This window comes from Dysidea avara, chromosome 4 (genome assembly GCF_963678975.1).
Source record: "Dysidea avara chromosome 4, odDysAvar1.4, whole genome shotgun sequence".
Classification (NCBI taxonomy): Eukaryota; Metazoa; Porifera; class Demospongiae; order Dictyoceratida; family Dysideidae; genus Dysidea; species Dysidea avara.
In genome coordinates, this window is record NC_089275.1 from 38,393,105 (window position 1) to 38,413,792 (window position 20,688).

Sequence of the window (20,688 nt, forward strand, 5' to 3'; positions counted from 1 at the left end):
CTGTTCGACTCTCATTATGTAGTGCTCAACATGCCAGCATGATCACTCCATCGCCATATAGACTAAGCGCCAGACTAATCGCCATAGTGATTCCCTCGAGTGAAAAAAAGTAGCTAAATAGACGTTTTAAGTAAACAAAACCTAACTACTAAACGATACTAGTCTAATTCTTACTATTCACACTGGCTAAACTCGAATCTGGTGGCATGACAAAACTGGTTACCACAATCGAACGTAAAGGTTAGTATTATTTAGAATATATTTGTTTTATTGAGTCATTGTCGAAGTGGACTACAGTTTAATCTGGGCTAAGATGGCACCAGACTAGTAAGGTGTATAAGTACGTTTATATATATGTAGACTAGAGTTGTGGCCACCCGTGTTGGCTTTTTCGATCGCCATTGGCTGTTTGTAAACATTATACGTATTGGTGATGTTGTGGCCCACAATCGACCTTTACATGTCAGGCTATAAAAGAATTCGAGTGATCTGTGAAGTGTTCTTCCACCTATTAGGTGAGGTGTCGTAGTGGTCTTCGCCACCGGCACTTGTGCTATGCTGCACAAAGCCGCAGCCAGTGCAATATCTGTATATTGCACTGCGGTCGGTGCATTATAACTTATAATGCACTCGTTGTGGTCTAAAAAACCGCAACCAGTGCGTTATAAGTTATAATGCACTCGCTGCGGTCTGCAGCAGTGCAATATACAAATTATGGCACTGGCGGTGCCTTTGAACTGCCCACGCAGAGTGGTACATAAGAATATATATCAATGCCTTGTTGTACTAGATCCTTATAAGGAAATTTTTATTTCTAAAGTTTGCTTAGAGGTTACTGATCCAATAAAAATGTACGTTATTATTAAAGCTGTTTCTATTCATCTAAAAATAAATATTATCATGAAGTCAAAAAATGTATGGCAAAAACTATTGGTGGGAAACGAAGGGTTAATGATAAATAACAGATCACAGCTGTCTTTTGTGCTAGCCTTGCTGGTGAATTTTTACCCTTGCAACTAATTTACCAAGGAAAGACACCAGCCTGTTTACCAAGATATGCCTTTCCAAATGACTGGAATGTAACATTTACTCCAAACTACTGGAGTAATGAAGAGAAGACGAAGTTCCATAAAATAATCATTCCTTATGTTACAGCCAAGCAGAAATATTTGAAGCCTCAACCAAACTACACAGCACTAGCAATCTATGATGAATTCAAAGGGAAACTCACTCCAGCTATTTCTTCATTGCTTGAAGCAAATATTATCATTGTTGTTAAGGTACCAGCAAATTGGATCTGTCTGTCAATTAGAAAATGGTATGTATAGAATGCTTTGATGTTTCAATTAATTTGAAGTTTATTACTTACTAAGAAACTTGACAATATTTCGGGTAAGTAGAATTCTAGGAAAACGGGAACGGAATGGGAACGGAAAGCGGAAACGGAAAGTGGAAACAACCAACGGAAAATGTGTGAGAAAGGCCATCATGTCAATGTACAGTTAGAGTTTTTACATCGGCGTATTTCTTTCAGCATACTACACTAGTTTGAAAGCTGGCACAATGGAGTTATTTTTAAAATGGTATAAAAAGTTAAAATGCAAGCCAAATTTGATGGCTTTAGCGTACTGTGGAAAACCCAGTACCACTGGAAAGAAGTCAAGGAAAGGAATTACCAAGAAGGTTTCTGAACAGATTCAGGCCAATATTAATAATGCTATGACAATGATTTTACTAGTGGAATTCATGATGAAGAAAGTTATTGCAATGAAATTACTAGTGCATCGTTGCACACTTCCGATCAGGAACCAGTTTTTCAGTCTCCCCCTCCTTTAGTTTCAAATGTGTCGGGACCTACAACGTGCACTTCTGCTGGTTTGCTATCACATAGGCCAATCGTTGATGGTGCTGTGATGCCTCCACATGTGTCTTAAACACCTGTTAATGCATATGACAATACTTACGACTATTTTGCAAATTATGGGTATGCAAATCATTTTAGTTCTGTGCCTCCTCCACTTGTTTCATATGACTCTCCATGTTTATCTGCAGCAGCTGAAAACACAGTATCACCCCCAGTACAAGACAAGCCACCAGTTCAGGCTCCATTTTGGATTTGCTTTGTGAAGGGTAATATTTCAAGATGTAATGGTTGTAAAAGAAGAATTGGGCGATTGCCTTCACCTGAGGATATTGTGCTGCAGCATAAGGAAAAGGTTTTGTTTTTGAACCCTCACACAGGCATCTATCAGCTTAGCCGTGATCTTCGCAATGTTTATTATCATGCATTGAAAGATTGTGTTTGTGTGCATTTTGATGCCAATGGTCACATTAAGGTGGATTACTCTGTTAAAGTACTCTTGTCTGATGTACATGTTCAACACATGTTGGATGAATTCAGCCTTCACTTGTAGCTAAGTTTTTGGACACTTGGTAGCTGGTAGTTGCACTTAGTCATTGGTTTAATTATGCAATTTAATTTTTGTAGTTCACTATGAGTTTACTGATATGTAGCAGTTGTACTTGAGGTGTACTGTTCTAATGATTGTACCTGAGTTATGTCTATCATTTGCATTTTTATCAGAGGTGTAGCTAATAATTTCTTAAAGCGCGTGTCAGTGGTCACTGGTCATAGTGTGATAGGTAAGGGATCATCCATAATAGCATTTTCATAAGTGTACAGAGAGTACTCTTCACTGACCCCCTCACTACTATCCAAAAGCATAGTTACTATAAAAACTGTTGATACTAAACTGTGCATGAACAATAACCTGTGTAATTTTTTGGTTTTAAATTCGCTTGCTTTATCCTTTGATTTTAGGTGTCAACAGAATGTTAATTATTTATAATCTTGTATATGGTAACTGGCTTTGTAACCTGAAACAAAGATTCAGAGTCCCAACTTACACTCGACTTCCACCACATTACCATTCTAACCTGGCACTAAATTAGTGAATTTACCTCCTCCCCCTAGCATACTCTCTACTCTTGCGAAAATGCTGAAAATATTGGATGATCCTACATAGCAGTGTGATCATTATGCTGTGGTCGGTAACCGCAACCATAATATCTATGATTATATATTCCACAACCCAGTTTTAATTATACACCAGGCACTTATTCAGTATGCATGCGCAAAGCTATAATGCCCCTAGCGTATATCCACTGGGATACATACTGAAGTATAGACAAAGGAAGCAGCATGAGTTAGTAGCTATAGTTTATTGTATGTGTGGGCGCCATACGACTGCTCTATCAGTAGAGTTTATCTCGATCATTTTAGAGGAAACGTACCAAATACGCCGGGGTAAGAAACCTAACCTAACTGCAGTAACTGTGTGAGCACATATCTTTGCTGACTTGTATCCTAAGCAATCATCGCACAAATACCCCCCACCTTTTGCAGGTCGCACATAGTGTGGTTTTTGTCCACTGTTACTTTTTACCACATATGCTGATTCATCTCCTGGTGCCTGTACAATAGCTGACTGATCCTCTACAATGTTATTAGCTCGGCTCCAAATGGTTTTCGCCATATGCGGTGGGAGCAAAAGACAGTCAAGTGGATTTGTTTGGGAATTATTGTCAGAATTATCTTGAGACAAAGGTATAGCAGGTGCTTTCATAAATCGGTTGATTTTACTTAATCTTTGTTTCTCAGTCATCTTGAACCACTTCTGGCATTCACAAGCTAAGTTTGAATAATGAGAAACTAAATGATACTCACCATACATAACCACAGCTTTTTCAACTTCACTACGTTGCTGTGTAATTAGGGCTTTCATACTCTCAACAAACTCTGGAAGCTGTGAGCCTTTACGTCGTAGATGTTGTTTCAGAATGTTATTTTTGGACTCTACATCATTAGTATAGTATGGGGTTGGAGGTGAACCCAAACCAGCCTGTTCCCTCAGTGGATGTATCATACAGTTACCAACTACTTCTAGACTGTGTTCTGAAAACCATTCATAAAATTCTGGTGGGGAATGAAATGGCTTCTCTAGATTGTTCCATCTATTCTGTAAACTGGTGAACTTGCTTTTCAACTCTGCATTACTAACCACATCAACCAGACCAAGTTGTAGGGATTGTGGGTCTCCAAATATATCTTTTCAGTACTCCTTAATGACAACAGCAGAAACACCCAATTGTTGAAGTTTACATTCAACATTTTGATGAAAATGCAAAAAACATCGTAAATGTAAAGCTTTGGTGAAAACAGCCAAGAAAACATTCACAAGGGCTGCTTCACCATCTGTCCCAAAACATTGCAATTGAACAAGTTCTGGTTTTCTGCTAACCAGGGAAGACGCAAAGAAATTATATGCTTGAAAATCTTTTTTTACATGAACAAATAGTGGACCAATTAGAGTCGGATGCTTGCGAACATCATCCTTGGAAGTCAACAACAGATGACGGTAAGTGGTGACAGTTACATCAAAATCTCCAAGACTAAAAGTAGGATCGATTCCCAGAATACTAAATGAGGTAGATGGTGTGCAAAACCTGACAAGATCATCAAGTGTCCAATCAAATGCCAGCATCATCATAGGAAATGGTGCTCCAGTTACAATTTGAACAAAAGCATCTGGAGATTTGGAGCTTTCACTTTCTTTGCACATCATCATTAATGTGAACAGTGGGTCAAAGGATGATGACATTTTTTTCCGGATGTCATCAACCTGTTGTTGTCCACGAGGCATATCTCCTGCTGAATGTGCTGTTGTTATGTCACTTGTAAGCAAGCTAAGTGCACGCTTAGCAGAATTACTTGAAGAGACATCCTTTAATTTGCTCATAACACTAGGCATAGTCCGCACATATCCTTCAGATTTCACAGAATTTCCATGTGGGGCTACTTTTACTTCATGTTCTTCAAAAGAAAATGTATATTGGACCAAAGCTAGGTTTAGAGTGTCATTCTCAGAATCTGTAATGATACACAAATGTAGCTATTATAATAACATGTGGACTAGCTAAAAGTTGAGACTAGATATATAAATTGTAAATGGATCTGCAAACAACCAAACATATTTAGAATTTTCAAATTCTGTGTTATTGAATGTTTAACTTCGCCAAATGTATGGTGTGATAAAGTATGCCAAGAACTTTTCATTAGAGTTGCAGCCCTACAAAGCATCAATATCAGAAGGATCAAATAGAATGGGGAAAATAAACATAGGCACTTCCTAAAATGGGTATAATTATAACCAAATGACACTATGACATACCAGAGTTGGAATACAGATTGATCATCATGTCAGCTTTAAAATGTTCATTGCTGAGTACATTCATTATTCTTCATTACAAACAAAATCAATTCATACTAACACTTCGACATGATGTAAAATAATACCTGTTACTAAAGTTTGGCTTGGTCTCTGCTATGATACAAAATAGTTTTGAACTCCTCTTTCATATGAGAATAATATTATATTCAAGCTTTTACCGTTTGACCATACCTCATGACAAACTAAGCATTTTAAGATTTTACAGAATCTTTTGATAATACGCAAGTATTTTACCGATTGTATTCAATGCTTTATACTGTAAAAATTAGGCTAGGTGTGACTATGCCCAGTTTTCACAGATCAGGTCACAAATGTACATGTAATACAGCTTTGCTTACCCTCCATAGTAACAACCATTTTGTTGAGGTCTTTGCTGGATTTACTCTGATAGTACCGCTTATAAACACGGTAATACGGAACATCTGGAGTTTCTTCAAGTGATTTGCCTAAAATTTCAACAAAACCAGCTTCATCAATGCTCAGATATCTTCTGTAACTCCCCTTCCATATCCACACTCCCATATCATCACACAGTACATCCTTAGGGCTAGACAATCTAGCCATATCAACTATAAAGACACAGTTACAGTTGATGTCAAAAGGAACTCTAGAGCACACTGAACTAGATGATAGTTCCGGATCGAGCAATGTATTAACACACTCTTTAGTATTTAATGGCTTAGATGTCTGACTGTAAATAGGAAGATTTGGCAACTTGTGTAAGAATTTCTGGGGTTTATCATGAACAGTATAGGCTGTTGTTTCCTAAATATAATATCACATACATGTACAATAAACAATCAAAACATTTATATACACATAAGGCAAAATGTGTCACAGCATACATAAGCTATACGTAGACTATGAGTACAGCCAATCCTGTCTCAGTGGCCAATTTTAAAACCTGTTTATCTCTGGGGATTATACCGTCCATGACTAATCATGCCATATAAGCTATACTGTACACTTCAACAGAGAGTGTAGTTTCCAGTTCAAAATTCAGTGCAGGCATGAGGCCCATTATTATTATTCATTACTAAAGCCAGCCCACTTTTCCTGCATATTTACTACAAAGTGACTTCTCTATTAGAGTATTTTGATCCGAAGATTGTTAAAGTCATGAATTCGTCACCATGGGAGCCAGTTTTATAGCTACAACTACAATCAATTTTTCTTTTTAGCCTCATAAAAAGTTGTTACCGCCAACACACAGTTGAGTGCAATGCTTCACAGTAAAGTTTTCAACATTGCAACGTATTTTGCTCAATTTTAAAGAATAATGACAATAAGTACCATTCAATGCGGGCGATCAGGCGTGATGTGGGCGGAGGATGGGAAACTGCAGTCTTGTTTAGAAAGGCCTACACTACTTGGTTACTCTACACAATCACTATACCCTAAGGACCATGACTATGTTGCTTTTGCTAACCACAAAAGTAATTACAATACAACAAAGTCACAAAATACAGTAAGAAGGTAAACATAGGGGTGTAATGTATTTTGTAGACTGGACTCACGGACTGAGCTTTAAACAATAATCCAGGCATTATCCATCTTTTGCAACACTGGAGATACTGTTAGCAAGCTACAACTGCTGGTACTGCTTCCCTCACAAGTCAAAAAGGTTGCACACACACTAATTTATTAGAATACACTTACGATACTTGTTTCCTAGTAGTGATAAAGCATGATAAAGGCTATTGTTGTAGGCAGATGTTTTCTTTACTGTTCAGTACTTAGCACTTGTGTTAAGGCCGTAGCTAGTAATGAGCCAGTAATTATTCTCAGGCTCACAGCAGGTGGGAGGCACGAGGTGATGGACTATGCCAATAAACTGGCTCATCACTACAGCCCTAATACAATACTGAAGCAGCAAATGAAAGCATCTGCGCTACAATAGCCTCTATCATGCTTTATCACTACTAGGAAACAAGTATCGTAAGTGTATTCTAATACATTAATGCATGTGCAACCTTTGTGACTTGTAAGGAAAAGCATTACCAGCAGTTGTAGCTTGATAGTGGTGTCTCCAGCGTTGCAAGAGATGGATAATGCCTGGATTATTGTTTAAAAGTTGTTTCCAGTTCAGTGCTTGAGTCCAGTCTGCGAGTCCAGTCCGCAAAATACAGTACACCAAACATGAGTGGTCACACATTCACAGTTGCTTCAAAGTATTACAATTCATAAAAATATTTTAAGTCACAACTATCCATACTGAGAAATTGTTTTCTTGACCGGTCTCTTAGAGCTTTACCCAAAATTTGTATACACATGTGTACATGCACACAAGTGAATCACGACACATTTCTGAAAAACAACCTATCATCATGCTACAAAGACGCATACACGGTTATCATGCTCTTCAATCAGGCACCGGTTTTGCATGTACATGCATGCACATGTAGCGATGTTACATCTGAGTGGTACTATAAAAGTTGAACTGCCACACTACCGTGCTTTCAGGTTTCTTGTGAAAAATACAAATGGCAAAGGATCACGTGCAAACGTTCACGTATGATCATTTGAATTTGCACACCTGGGTACAGGTACTGGCTGTGGAGTTCAGTGAAGGGAAGACCATACAAAACTTCTCAATAATTACATGATTATCCCTTTCAACACCAGGGATAGTCTTAAACACCCTCTATAACTTGCTGCCAAGAATTAGTCACGCATGTGATGTGATCATGTTTGTACTTAGATTTTTGCCAGAAACCTGAAAAAGTGCTGCAAGTCATCCCACATGCTTCAACAAGTATAGGCAAACAAGTGAGCCTCCATTCAAGTCATAACAATGACCAATCAGCACAAGTGAAAACAAAATCCCATGTTTGCAATCACACCCATTGGATACAACCACCAGACTGAATGGCACCAGATCTAAAGCTTTGAGTGCAGTCTTATTCTTTAATGAACATTCTTGTGGCTACCCCATGCATGTAGTGTGAAGTGTAGCTAGTAGAATTTAATTCCTAATTAGGGTATGCCACTTAAAGTATGCTTTGATGTAGCCAACAATGAAATTTCAAATTAAAATAGGCAATCCTCACTGATTGGGTTAGTGAAGCTTAACAAGCAGCCTGCAGCATACTCAGGAGTTATTATCTACTTATAACACCCTCTGTGATTGTTGGAATATGCCTGAGGTCTTAAATATCTCCTTCTTGAATTTACTATAGTCTACACCACATAACACAGTGCAGCAGATAACTGCTATCTCTGACTGTTCAGTAGCTACACTGGCAAAACTAAAGGCAGACCTTAAAGCACATTGCACATTCAATTCAACTACGTACTAATGGTAAACTCACTTTACTGGAGACTCAATAGTTTTCACTACAGCTGGTCCAAATGTGTCACAGCCATCTGATTCACTTCCACTATCACTGCTACTGTACAATAAGTTCGTAGATAGATAACGCAGCATTTGACAGTGAGCAACATACCTTGTAGAACCGTCATTAGTCAGCAGCCGCACATTATCTTTACTATACCTGCAAGCATAAAAGGTAAATGCTATACTAATCACATGCAAAAATAATAGGAATAGAATCAGACGAAAAAGCGGCTCTGCATGGTAAATATAGCTACTACGTTTAGCTGCTGGTGCGAATGCTATAGCTACGTACCTTGGGAACTTCACTGGGGGTAAATCCTCGCTTTCATCCCCGCTATCACCAGACGAGATTACAATGGCCTGATGGCTAGTATTCATATCTGGCTGGATCTCGGGCTGGACGGTCGACTCTGTCTGAGACTCTGTCAGATCTGGGTCTGGCACAGCCGCTAGTTCTAGACTCGTCTGACACCACAAACGTGACAAAGTAGTGTAAAGCAAAAGCCAAGCACAATAAAATATTAAGCCACGAGGCATTCAACAAGTAAACCTCCACCAGAAAGATAGAATGAGCTCACGAGACCACCCACTCATTACTACATGATTTCCGTTTATGGCTGATTGTGTTATTGCAGTGCTAATTTAGCGACGATAAGTATGGAAATGAGCTAGGATGATGGTGATGATGATAAATAAGCAAGCAAGGAAACAAATCAGGGGATAGTTGATGAGAAATGGTAAGTATTTTCCATTGGTTTTTCCCGTTTCCGCTTTCCATTTTCGCTTTCCGTTCCCGTCCCGTTCCCGTTTCCCTAGAATTCTACTTACCCCAATATTTCAGCGGTTAACAATAAATTTCTTGGTGTGGGTAACTAATTAACTAATGTGGTTAGCCACAAGTCTGCACCATAAGTCTTGACCACAAGTCAAGAAATATTGTCAACAAAACAATAGCACAACCAAACCAGCATGTTCTTCACCACCCTATTCTGGTGCTGCAGGATTAACTGGAGTGCTAAGGCAGGTATTGGTGTATTAGTTTCCTAGAAAATAGGCTGCGTTGCAGTGCTTGACAAGCCAGCACCATTATACAATAATTTTGCTGTCTTCCTCCACTTTCACTTTGTTTACACGAGGCACAGTGACACCAATCCATTGATCTCCATCATGGTATAGACTTGCCTTGAATAGTTGTGAGGATACTCCGGTGTCTAGTCAAGAGTCTGGGCCTACCGGCTGGTACACCAAGCACGATACAACTTTACAGCAGCTCAGCAACTGTCGCTAATTTTTCACAAATTTTTCTTACTCAAACCAATGCAATTCTTGTTATAGCAGTGTGTATCACCAATAACAGTGCTGTTTTAGCAACTACACCTTGAGAGGAAAGTAAATTAGCCTTCCCTATGCAGTGATACCGTCACTAGCAATGGTGCGAGGCATCTGCAATGTCTTTTTCACTGCTGGCAGACCATTTTCTAAAACAGTAAGACACTCCAAACTAGCATCTTCGAAGTATAAACGTCCTCTGAGTCAGTGTTAGAATGATGCAATAAAAACCTCGGCTCCTCCTTGGCTTTCATTGCATCATTCTAACACCTCCTCCTCCAACGTTTATACTTCGAAGATGCTAGTTTGGAGTGTCTTACTATAACTAAGGCTGTAAAAGATTTTTTGAGGAAAAGGTTTCAGATTTGGTACTGACAGGAGGTAGAAAGGCTATATTGGGCAACTGCACCAGGAAATTTCACTCCTGTGGACTTGTGTATGAGCATACCTTGGTGCTGAATGGCTTTTCAATGCCTATCAGCATTTACAGCGAAATAGCTCATTAGCTTAAAATGGATTCCGAGCAGCAGGTATTATCAGTGTCACTTGAACTGTAATTGTTTATAGGACCATTATTTAGTGTTGACTTCTAGAGAATATTATTGTGTATTAACTGTATTGATTTTTAGTATTTATTCAAACAATTTAATAACTCAACACAATCTAATTTTATTGCAAACCACATTACTATACAAAGTATACATACAATTCTACATAGAATAGAATGAATACAATTACAAAATTGCATCATAACCATAAGTATTCAAACTTTATTATTTTCAGTGGCATCTTCTCAGTGTCATCATTCTTCTTCTAAGCTAAACCTAGCAACATTTGAGTTGTAGCCAAACGCTGATCATCATTACAAGAGAATGAAAGTTTGCAAGGTATTTCTAGCCAGCACCTTGATCCAGATCAGCAGAGTACTGTCTATCCCTAATGACTTCACACCATATTGTACCAGACCTCCACAGAAAAAGTCACCATATTGATGATATTTTCTTTGGTACATGACCAACAATAACAGTATCCTTCAAAACAGCTACAGCAAAACGATCATGATAGTTGTCCATTTTGCAGCTGCAAATCAGTATTTCACCGACCATAGCAGACCATATTTCTTTGTACACATGGTAACCTCGTATAAATGTTTCAACTTCGATAGAGCGTGTTGTTGCTATGTTCCCGGGCCCGTTTCAGAGAGACATTTAAGAAAGCTACAATGCTGACTTAAGAAATCAGTTACGTAAGCATCACGTGTGATACACCAGTACGTGGGCAACTGGGGATGTGACTTGTATGAAAATAAACATTCGAAAATTGTTTAGTGGCTATGGTTTGAAAATTTTCTTCTTTGAAAATAATCCATTATACGGTACCAAGACACACGGTAGTGTGTCGCGCGGCCCAAGAAGCCGGCGCGTCACATCGTGAGTATATTTACAGGAAGAAAGTAAACGCGATCTTCACACCTTTGTAGCTCCGTGATTCCTTATCCGATTGAAACTAAAGTTGCTGCTGAAGTGCCGGCTAGGTATGGGAGTCCACATTCCAAAGTTGAAGAAAATCGCTCCAGCCATTTCCGAGATACGAGCGGCCAAAGTGTGGGTTTTTTTTCTTCGTTTTTTTCTTTTTCTACTTCTTCTTTTCGCACACTTTGCAAAATCCACCATAAAACACGAATGCGTGATTCAATCGAGCTGCAATTTGGCACACGTACAGGACGCATTAAGGCGAATCTCAGTACCAAGTTTGGTGGGCATCCGATGAACATTCACGGAGTTATGACCGATTATTTGCATAAAATAAGGTCGAATGCCTGTCACGCCCACAGGGTAAACCGCTTGAAGGAATGAGCTGAAAATTGCTATGTAGATGGAGTAACTATCGTAGGAGTGCCTTTTTGTGGTTTGAAAGGAATCCAGATAAAGGCCATCGAGATATGACACAAAACCCAACCTGTGTCGCAATTACACGATCGATTATTATGAATAAAAAAGCTATTAGTTTTCGCGCCTACCAGGCAAACCGCTTAGAGCAGTGATCTGAAAATCGGTGTGTAGCTGGAATAATCATCATAGAAAGTCCTTGCAGTAGTACAGAAGAATCGGATTACAAACCACTGAGTTCTGATTCCAAAGCCAACTACGTGTAGCATATGCGAGATCGAGATACTCTAATAGAACAGTCACCCTAATAGAGCATTCAGCTAGGTTTATAACTTACTCCATTATAGAATTATATTACATTGCAAGTTATTCTGTAGGGAGTTCAGCTACAAACAGTTAATCTTATAGACAATTCAGCTACAAGCAAGTCACCCTGTAGAGAGTTCAGCTACAAATATGTTGCTGTAGAGATTCAGAACATAATAAGTCGCACTGAAGAGAATTCAGCTATAAACAAGTCACCTTGTAGAGACAACAAGTCACTCTGTAGAGAATTCAACTACAAACAAGTCACTGCATAGAGGGTTCAGCTACAAAAAAGCTACCCAGTAGAGAGTTCATCTAGATCAGCTACAAACAAGTTACTTTATGCAATGTTCAGCTACAAGTAAGTCACTCTGTAGAGAGTTCAGCTACAAACAAGTCACTCTGTAGTACAAAAAAGTCACCGTGTAGCTGAAGAGTTCAGTAACCAATCAAAAATACCACCCTGTAAAGAGTTCAGCTATACAAACATGTTATAACTCTATAGAGAAAGTTATAACTCTATAGAGAGATCAGCTAGAAGCAATTAGTCATCCAGTAGAGAGATCAGCTACAAGACATCACTTTATAGAGAGTTCAGTTACAAAGAAACCACCATGTAGAGAGTTCAGCTGCAAACATATCACTCTGTAGAGAGTGCAGCTATGAACAGATCACCCTGTAGAGAGTTCAGCTAGAAAAAGTCATCCTGTAGAGAGATAAGCTAGAAGGATCACCTTGTAGAGAGTTCAACTACAAACAAATCACCCTGCAGATAGTTCAGCTACAAACAAGTCACCCTATAGAGAGATCAGCTAGAAGAAGTTACCTTGTACAGAGCTCAGCTACAAAGAAACCATCATATAAAGAGTTCAGCTGCAAACAAATCACCCTGTAGAAAGTTCAGCTACGAACAGATCAACCTGTAGAGAGATCAGCTAGAAGAAATCACCTTGTAGATAGTTCAGCTACAAAGAAACCACCATGTAGAGTGTCAGTTGCAAACAAATCACCTGTAGAGAGTTCAGCCAGAAACAAGTTCACCCCGTAGAGAGATCAGCTAGAAACAAGTCAACCCGTAGAGAGAGCAGCTACAAAGAAACCATCCTGTAGAGAGTTCAATTACAAACAGATAACCCTATAGAGAGTTCAGCTAGAAACAAGTCACCGTGTAGAGAGATCAGCTAGAAACAAGTCATCCATAGATCAGCTAGAAACAAGTCACCCTGTAGAGAGATCAGCTACAAAGAAACCATCCTGTAGAGAGTTTAATTGCAAACAGAAAACCCTATAGAGCATTCAGCTAGAAACAAGTCACCATGTAGAGAGATCAGCTAGAAACAAGTTACCCTGTAGAGAGATCAGCTACAAAGAAATCATCCTGTAGAGAGTTTAGCTACAATCAAGTTACACTATAGAGAGATCAGCTAGAAACAAATCATCTTGTAGAGAGTTCAGTTGCAAATAAATAACCCTGTAGAGAGTTCAGCTTGAACAAGTCACCTTGCAGAGAGTTCAGCTACAAAGAAATTACCATGTAGAGAGTTCAGCTGCAAACAAATCACCCTGTAGAGAGTTCAGCTAGATACAAATCATCCTGTAGAGAGCTCAGCTAGAATCAAATCACCCTGAAAAGAGTTAAGCTACAAACAATGAGAGTTTCAGCTACAGTTCAGTTATGTAAGAAGTCACCTTATTAACTACAGTATGTGATAATCATCATTCAATGTTAAATATACAAATATTTCATCAGACAAAAGCTATACACACAATCACTTCCTTTCTTCCACAATTCCTTACAAGTTAAAAGGAAGCAGCATCAAAGCCATATGGCCAGCTTTGTGACTTGCAATACAAAAAGAAGTGATATCTAAACCAAAACAGCCAAGCTGTAAAAAAAGAGTGCGGCCCCCAAGGTGAAAAAAGATGTGAAATCCAAGGTGGCGGCCAGGAAATGGCTGTGATGGTAGGTTAATGGCAAAAATTTTAATTACGACAATTCAGATGAATTTGGTGCCAAATCCTAGTGGAGGAGGCAACACAAATTCACCAGAATTGTTGTAATTAAAATTTTTGCTATTAACCTACCATCATGGCCATTTCTTGGCCGCCACCTTGGATTTCACATCTTTTTTCACCTTGGGGGCCGCACTCTTTTTTTTACAGCTTGGCTGTTTTGGTTTAGATAGTATGTAACTAGTGGAATTGCAGGAATAAAAACTGAAGCAAGGAGCTTATCTCCTTGCTTATCTCCTTGCTTCACAGGTTATAGCTTTCTTGCAGGTCCCTAGTGGGATGGCGCATAACAAAAAATGATTAGTGTCTTAAGGCTAGGACACAACTCATAAATGGCCATACGTAGCTGTCATTCATAATGGCAAAATAGTATTATTAGTCACACTTGTAATAAACTTTACTAGTTTTGTGTGTTTCATAGTTAAGTGCACACCATGGACAATTCCCATAGGTATCATAATATTATGTGACCAGATTTGACAAAACCAGGCTTCCACACACATCCAATTCTTCAACTTTAACCACTTGTAACTTGGCCATTTAGTATGCTACTGACCTACAATTTTCTCAAAATTCATTATGCAATAACAGGTCAGTGATAGCTTACTCCTACATTGATTTACTGTCCTTTAAAATCAATCTAGATATATGTGTGGAAGTCTGGTTTTGTCAAATTCAGTCACATATTAGGATCCTTCCTGGACTAGTGATCTGTTAAAAGTGTTTCTTGTTAGAATAGGAATTGTTTTTTGAAGTGAAAACTGTTGTTTTATACAAAAGAGATGCATGGTTATATCCGTACATCAATGGATTGAACTGGAGATGACAGTAAACAGATATAACCAAGTGTGTACAAGTACATAGGGGTATACACACATGTACACCACCAACAAATGATAGTGATTCTCCTATTTTATATGCACTATTACGGGTTAGGGATTGCAGTTTGAATTTCTAGATACTTGGAGAGCTGATGGTGGCGCATGGGTTCCAGTTTTTCCTAGTGTAGCTATATATGTATATTTGCCACAGCAAATAAGTCAGTACTTTGAATTGTTACAAACTATTGATTTTAATGCAGTCAGTCAAGATCTCTACTACATGACCAGATTTTACAAAACTAATCCAAATTGTACATCAGGCAAAATCAAATTAATACTACCATCAGATAGCTACTATTGGTTCTGATCCTCAGCATTACTTAAACCACTCCAGACTTGTTTTAAGAGGCATCTTTTCTGGATGGTGTGGAGAGGTTAAATGACAGTTTCTGCATGACCTTGTAAAGGACCTGGCTTGGCAATAATCAGTGGTGTACTGGTGGATGGCTTGATAAGGTTGGCCAGATATTTTGCAGTATATCAGCCACTAAGAAGCCAGCACAGCCCTGCAATCTCATGTCTGGACTCCAATCATGGTCTGCCTCCATTTTGAAGTCCATCTCTTTCCCATCTCACCACCCCCACCCTCCTCCCCTCTTGGCCATCTCGCTACCCCACCCTCCTCCCCTCTGTGAGCAGCCATGATACTACTTCACTCATCCCATTGCTTAGATTTGCTGTCTTATTTGGCAGGAAATTCTACAAGTAGCTACAAGTACTGGAAGTGGCCTGAAAGGTAATAGATTGATGCATCTCTTGTGTAAATGCTTGCTGTCCTTGGCAAGTATACTGACTTGAATTCTTTTAACTGTTTATCTCGAAATTTCTAATGTGTGATTTGGATCTTCTTTCCTAAATCCAGTCACAAATACTGAAATGAACATTCTATTTACTTTGCAAATCTTTGTGTCTCCATTTAGGAAGAGGTAAAGATTACAATGATGTGTTGGTAAATGTGACTTTCCCTGCTGGAAGCACATCTCAAGTAGTCTCCATAACTCTCATTGATGATGGTATACTAGAACCAACTGAATCATTTGCAGTAGAAATCACTGGAGTTCATCATGAAAGAGAGAAAATTGTTCCATGTGTGATAGCTGGAGCTAGTCTCAAGGCTGTTGGAGTTATACTAAATAGCAATGGTAATGGGTACATGTATCTTTGCAATTAAGCATTACTATTGCCATCCATTTTCACTACAGTACTAAAAGTAATGTTTAATGACAGTACATATTCAGGAGCAGAAACAGATGGTATAATACCAGTGACAGTGGTAGCCACAGGGACAGCATCAATACCATACACTGTCATAGTAACACCATCAGAGTCTGATCCACAATCTGCCAGGGAAGTAGTAGACTTCTCCAATGAAACTATACAAGTGACATTCAATCCTGGAGAGACTGAAAAAATTGTAAATGTAGTTATCAACCCAGATTGTCTAAGAGAAGGATCAGAAGAGTTTGAAATTACTCTTTCTCTGTCATTGGATGCCTTAGCACTTGGACTGTCTGTAAGCGATCCCAACATTGCTATTGCTGAAGTTGAAGATACTGATAGTAAGTAGAATCTTATCCAAAACAGCCAAACTGTGCAAAAGGGTGTAGTCTTCAAAAATAGACTAGTATGAAAAAGCAAAGGTGGCCATTACAATGATAATTATACTATCACTTAATTTGTAACATTACAAATTGAGTGAAACATTACAAATTACATGACAGTATACTATCACTGCAGTCATATAGCCACCACCTTTGATATAATATCATTTTACTAGCCTATTAATTTTAGGAAGGTTGCACCCTTTTTCACAGCTTGCCTGTTTTCATTTCTTTTTGTGTTTGTATAGCTATGCTGGCTTTTGTATATCTTTTTTTCTACAGGTAAACAAAAGAAGTAGATTTTAAGAGACTTTTGTACTCTGTTGAAATTAATTAAAATATTTTTTGAATTATTATACAGCATGTTAGTTGCTGAACTTGCACAAGGACTGCTCTGTAAGGCCAGGAAATGTACTGTAGATTGCTAGTTTTTCATCAACCACTTCCTCATTTGATGTGGGTGAGCAGCCATTTTTCATTATCCAGTATGAAGAAAGTCACCCAGAATTACAGCAACAGAAGGGTATCTGGGATTAGCCTTCTTAAAGCTTATGCTCACACTTTATCACCTTTCCGGACCATGATGGCAGGTTTGTCTAACTATTGAAGCAATAGCACACGTGATCAATTATAGCAATAACGAATTAATTTATAGTGGTAGCAGGGTGGAAGGTGATGTGAGTGGGTGATGAAAAACTGTGAATCAACTTACTTGGCCTAAAGGGATCTAAAAATGTGCTTGGTATATACATGTATGGTTGGTTTTCACATTATCTATAATAAGGTTTTGATATTTAAACAGATTTCCATTACATTACATTTTCATTACATCATCTTCCACCCTGCTGCCTTATATTCATTACTGCTATGTTTGCATGATCTGTGCACTAGTGTATCAATGTTTAGACAAACTAGCTATTATTTTCAGCTATAAAATATTTCTTCCTGCTCCAGAAATGTGGTAAAGTTACTAAAATCTAAGCATATGGTTTAAGCTGAGGTATCCTTGTAGTGACAAATAATCTGCTGTTGCTGTGATTTTGAACGCTTCTAATAATGAAAATGACCATGTGCCAGCATCAAATTGAGGATGTAGCTGGTGTAAAACTAGCAATCTACTTTTCCTAGCCTTATATATGTTTGGTATAATTATAATAGCCTGTTTATTTAAATTCTTTATGGTACTCTATTAGAGTGCACATTTTTTCTGAGAACTTCTAATACAATACCCACAGAACAATCTAAAATATCCAATTTCCATGGTAGGATATATGAAATTATGTTCTGGTGTAGTAAACTAGAACTTCCATTTACAAGGTAGAACTTAAGTGAGGTGAGCAACCCACCACAGTGGAAGAATTGCAAAGGTTTAGGCATATAAGTGTGGAAGTCTCTGGTTTGAACCCTGGAAGATCTTTTGATGTTTTTCCTACACATTATTTCACTTCTTGGTGACTGTTCTATTGGAGCATCTTAATTGTGCTTGTTTTGCATGTTTGGTTTTTGCTTTATATCTCCTTAGCTAATGTCCACAGTACTTTCTAACTACAAAAAGTTTGCATTATGGTAGTTACTTCATGTACAGATGGATTTTCAAGTTATTCCATCAAGCGGATTACCCTGTACGTAGATGAGTCAACAAATTGCTTTTGTATTTTCAAAAATATGCACATAGCTCTCTTGTTCTTAATCTGATCTGATTGTGTTGCATTATGCTCATACTACACTATAAATGTGAAGTAAATTGACTGAAGCATGAGCAAATTATTGCAATTTTCTAAAGTGTGTGAAAAGAAAAAAAGAAAAACATATACTTACATAAGAAGAATTGCAAGAAAATAAGATTAACTTTGAAGGCACGTATCTTAGTGATGGATAGGAAGAGTTTACTGAAATTTGAAATAGGAGGTACCCTACCCTGAGGGAGTTTCTACAAAAAAAATGGTTAATTTCTGTTCAAGAACTATTGAGGTATGGATGCATGTACAGTAAATGGAAATTTCTTGGTTCCTGTAAAATACACATTCGTCTGTCACACACCAACACTGGCTGTACATGGCCACACAACACACTATTGTATGTCCTGATTGTGAAATGTACAGTAGAATACTGATTATGTCCCATGAATGTTATTCTGCAGTGATATATGTGAATTTCAGCAAAGCTTTATATTCAGCTAAGGAGGAAGATGGAATTATGATTATTACTTTAGAGGCAGATGGATTATCTGCATGGCCTTACTCTGTTGAAGTAACTCCATTGGAGATTGGAGGTTCAGGTGTGTACACTTATCTGGATTGTTTCTATCACAACTGCACTTAATTTTAACTACATTTGGCTATTTTAAAAGGCATGGTAAATAATCAAACCCAATTATATAAAGTACAGTGTTATGTGAACAGAACAGATATTCTATAGTTACAGCATATGTGGTACACATTAATGCGCTATAATGTGGTAATTACATGTGGTCATGTGGTCATGTGGTCATCTCCACTTTTGCTAGGTTTTTGGTAATAGGAAAAATCTGTTGTTGCTCCAATTCCGAGTAAAGTATTAGCTAATATATAGCTAAAAATTTTTCAGGAGTATAAGTTTTATCTGTTTGCAATATCTTTAAAATAGCAGATCTTTTATATTATGCACTGTATATCATTGAAAGATCTTTCATAGAATTCTTGCCTCTTGAAAATTATGTTATGTATTTATTTAATTCAGTGTACAATGGGTTGATATACATGGAGGTTATTTATTGTGAGCAACAATTTTTGTAAGGGTTAAAGGGTAACAAAAATTATTACTGAATAGTTAGCTAACTTGCTGGGGACTGGAAATACATGAAAAGACCCAAACAAACTTGGATTTTCAGGATTTGTACATTCATTAGCTAATTTTCATGAATTTTTTGAATTTTTAAATTGTACTGATGTTTTATAGTTCCTAACAAAATTACATTACAGTATGTGCATGTCTCACAAGTTAGCCACACACACACACACACACACACACACACACACACACACACACACACACACACACACACACACACACACACACACACACGCACGCACGCACACACACACACATGCATGCATGCATGCACACACGCATGCTCGCACACACGCACGAGGTACTGATTCAACACTTTTACAGAGAAAACTTAATAAACCACAAGTAAAAGCTCTACGTCATTTTACTACTCGCTATAGTATATAAAAAATTATGACTTTAGCGATCCAAGCAATAAAAAGTAATGAAACAAGAGATGAATGATGCTATCATAATAATCATTTTGTTCAATGCCAAAGCAGGTATTTTCCCACAGAGTTATGCTGCAATATCATCATTCATCTCTTGTTTCACTACCCTTTATCATTTGGATCCCTGCTTCATTTTTAAATTAATACTTTTTAATATATACTAGTTTGGTTTTTTGTTATAGCACAAAGCTATACACGTGTGACTGTTCTATTAGGGTGAATGCTGTATTAGAGTATCTCAAGTCAGTCAGGGGGTGTGCCACTGTTTCATATTTTGTTGTGCTAGCATTATGAAATACAGCTAGGCCAATGATAACAGGGTGTGTCATTGTGATGGATTGTTAAAAGATGTGGTCTTGGTGCTCGATTGTTATTAATCAGCTAAGATCACGTTAACTCATTAATAGGTGTGGGCTGCGTGGCATTGAAGAGGTTACATGTATCTACCAAGTGTATGTGCTTAAATAAGTTTGCAGCATCTAAATAGCTATGCTTCTCAAGGAAAGTGTTGATAGGGAAAATTAACACCTTGATATGGTTTTATTGCAACAACAAGACAATGAGGCTGATTGAAGATAACAGGAAAGACAAAGCACAGAGGGCACAAACTCATTGGAACCCCAAAAGGCACATCCCACTGATGAGTTTGTTATTGTAGCATAAAATGGTGGCCGTGGGCTGCTTCATATGGCCTCTTTGCTTGTGACAGTGGTCAGACAAGCAGGAAGGAAGGGTAGTAGTCATTCTGGGCTAAAATCCAAGTTTTAGCGATTTTAAAAAT

The 20,688-nt window shown here is 38.0% G+C and overlaps 1 protein-coding gene across 1 annotated transcript in view; it reads left to right on the forward strand.

The window, feature by feature from the left end:
* LOC136253842 (uncharacterized) overlaps positions 1-16,613 on the forward strand; it is a 42,227-nt gene extending 25,614 nt beyond the window's left edge. The window contains exons 24-25 of the mRNA XM_066046502.1: positions 15,967-16,188; positions 16,249-16,613. Coding sequence (XP_065902574.1) covers positions 15,967-16,188; positions 16,249-16,613 — 587 coding nt within the window. The remainder of the gene's footprint in view (positions 1-15,966; positions 16,189-16,248) is intronic.
* The last annotated feature ends 4,075 nt before the right edge of the window (positions 16,614-20,688 follow it).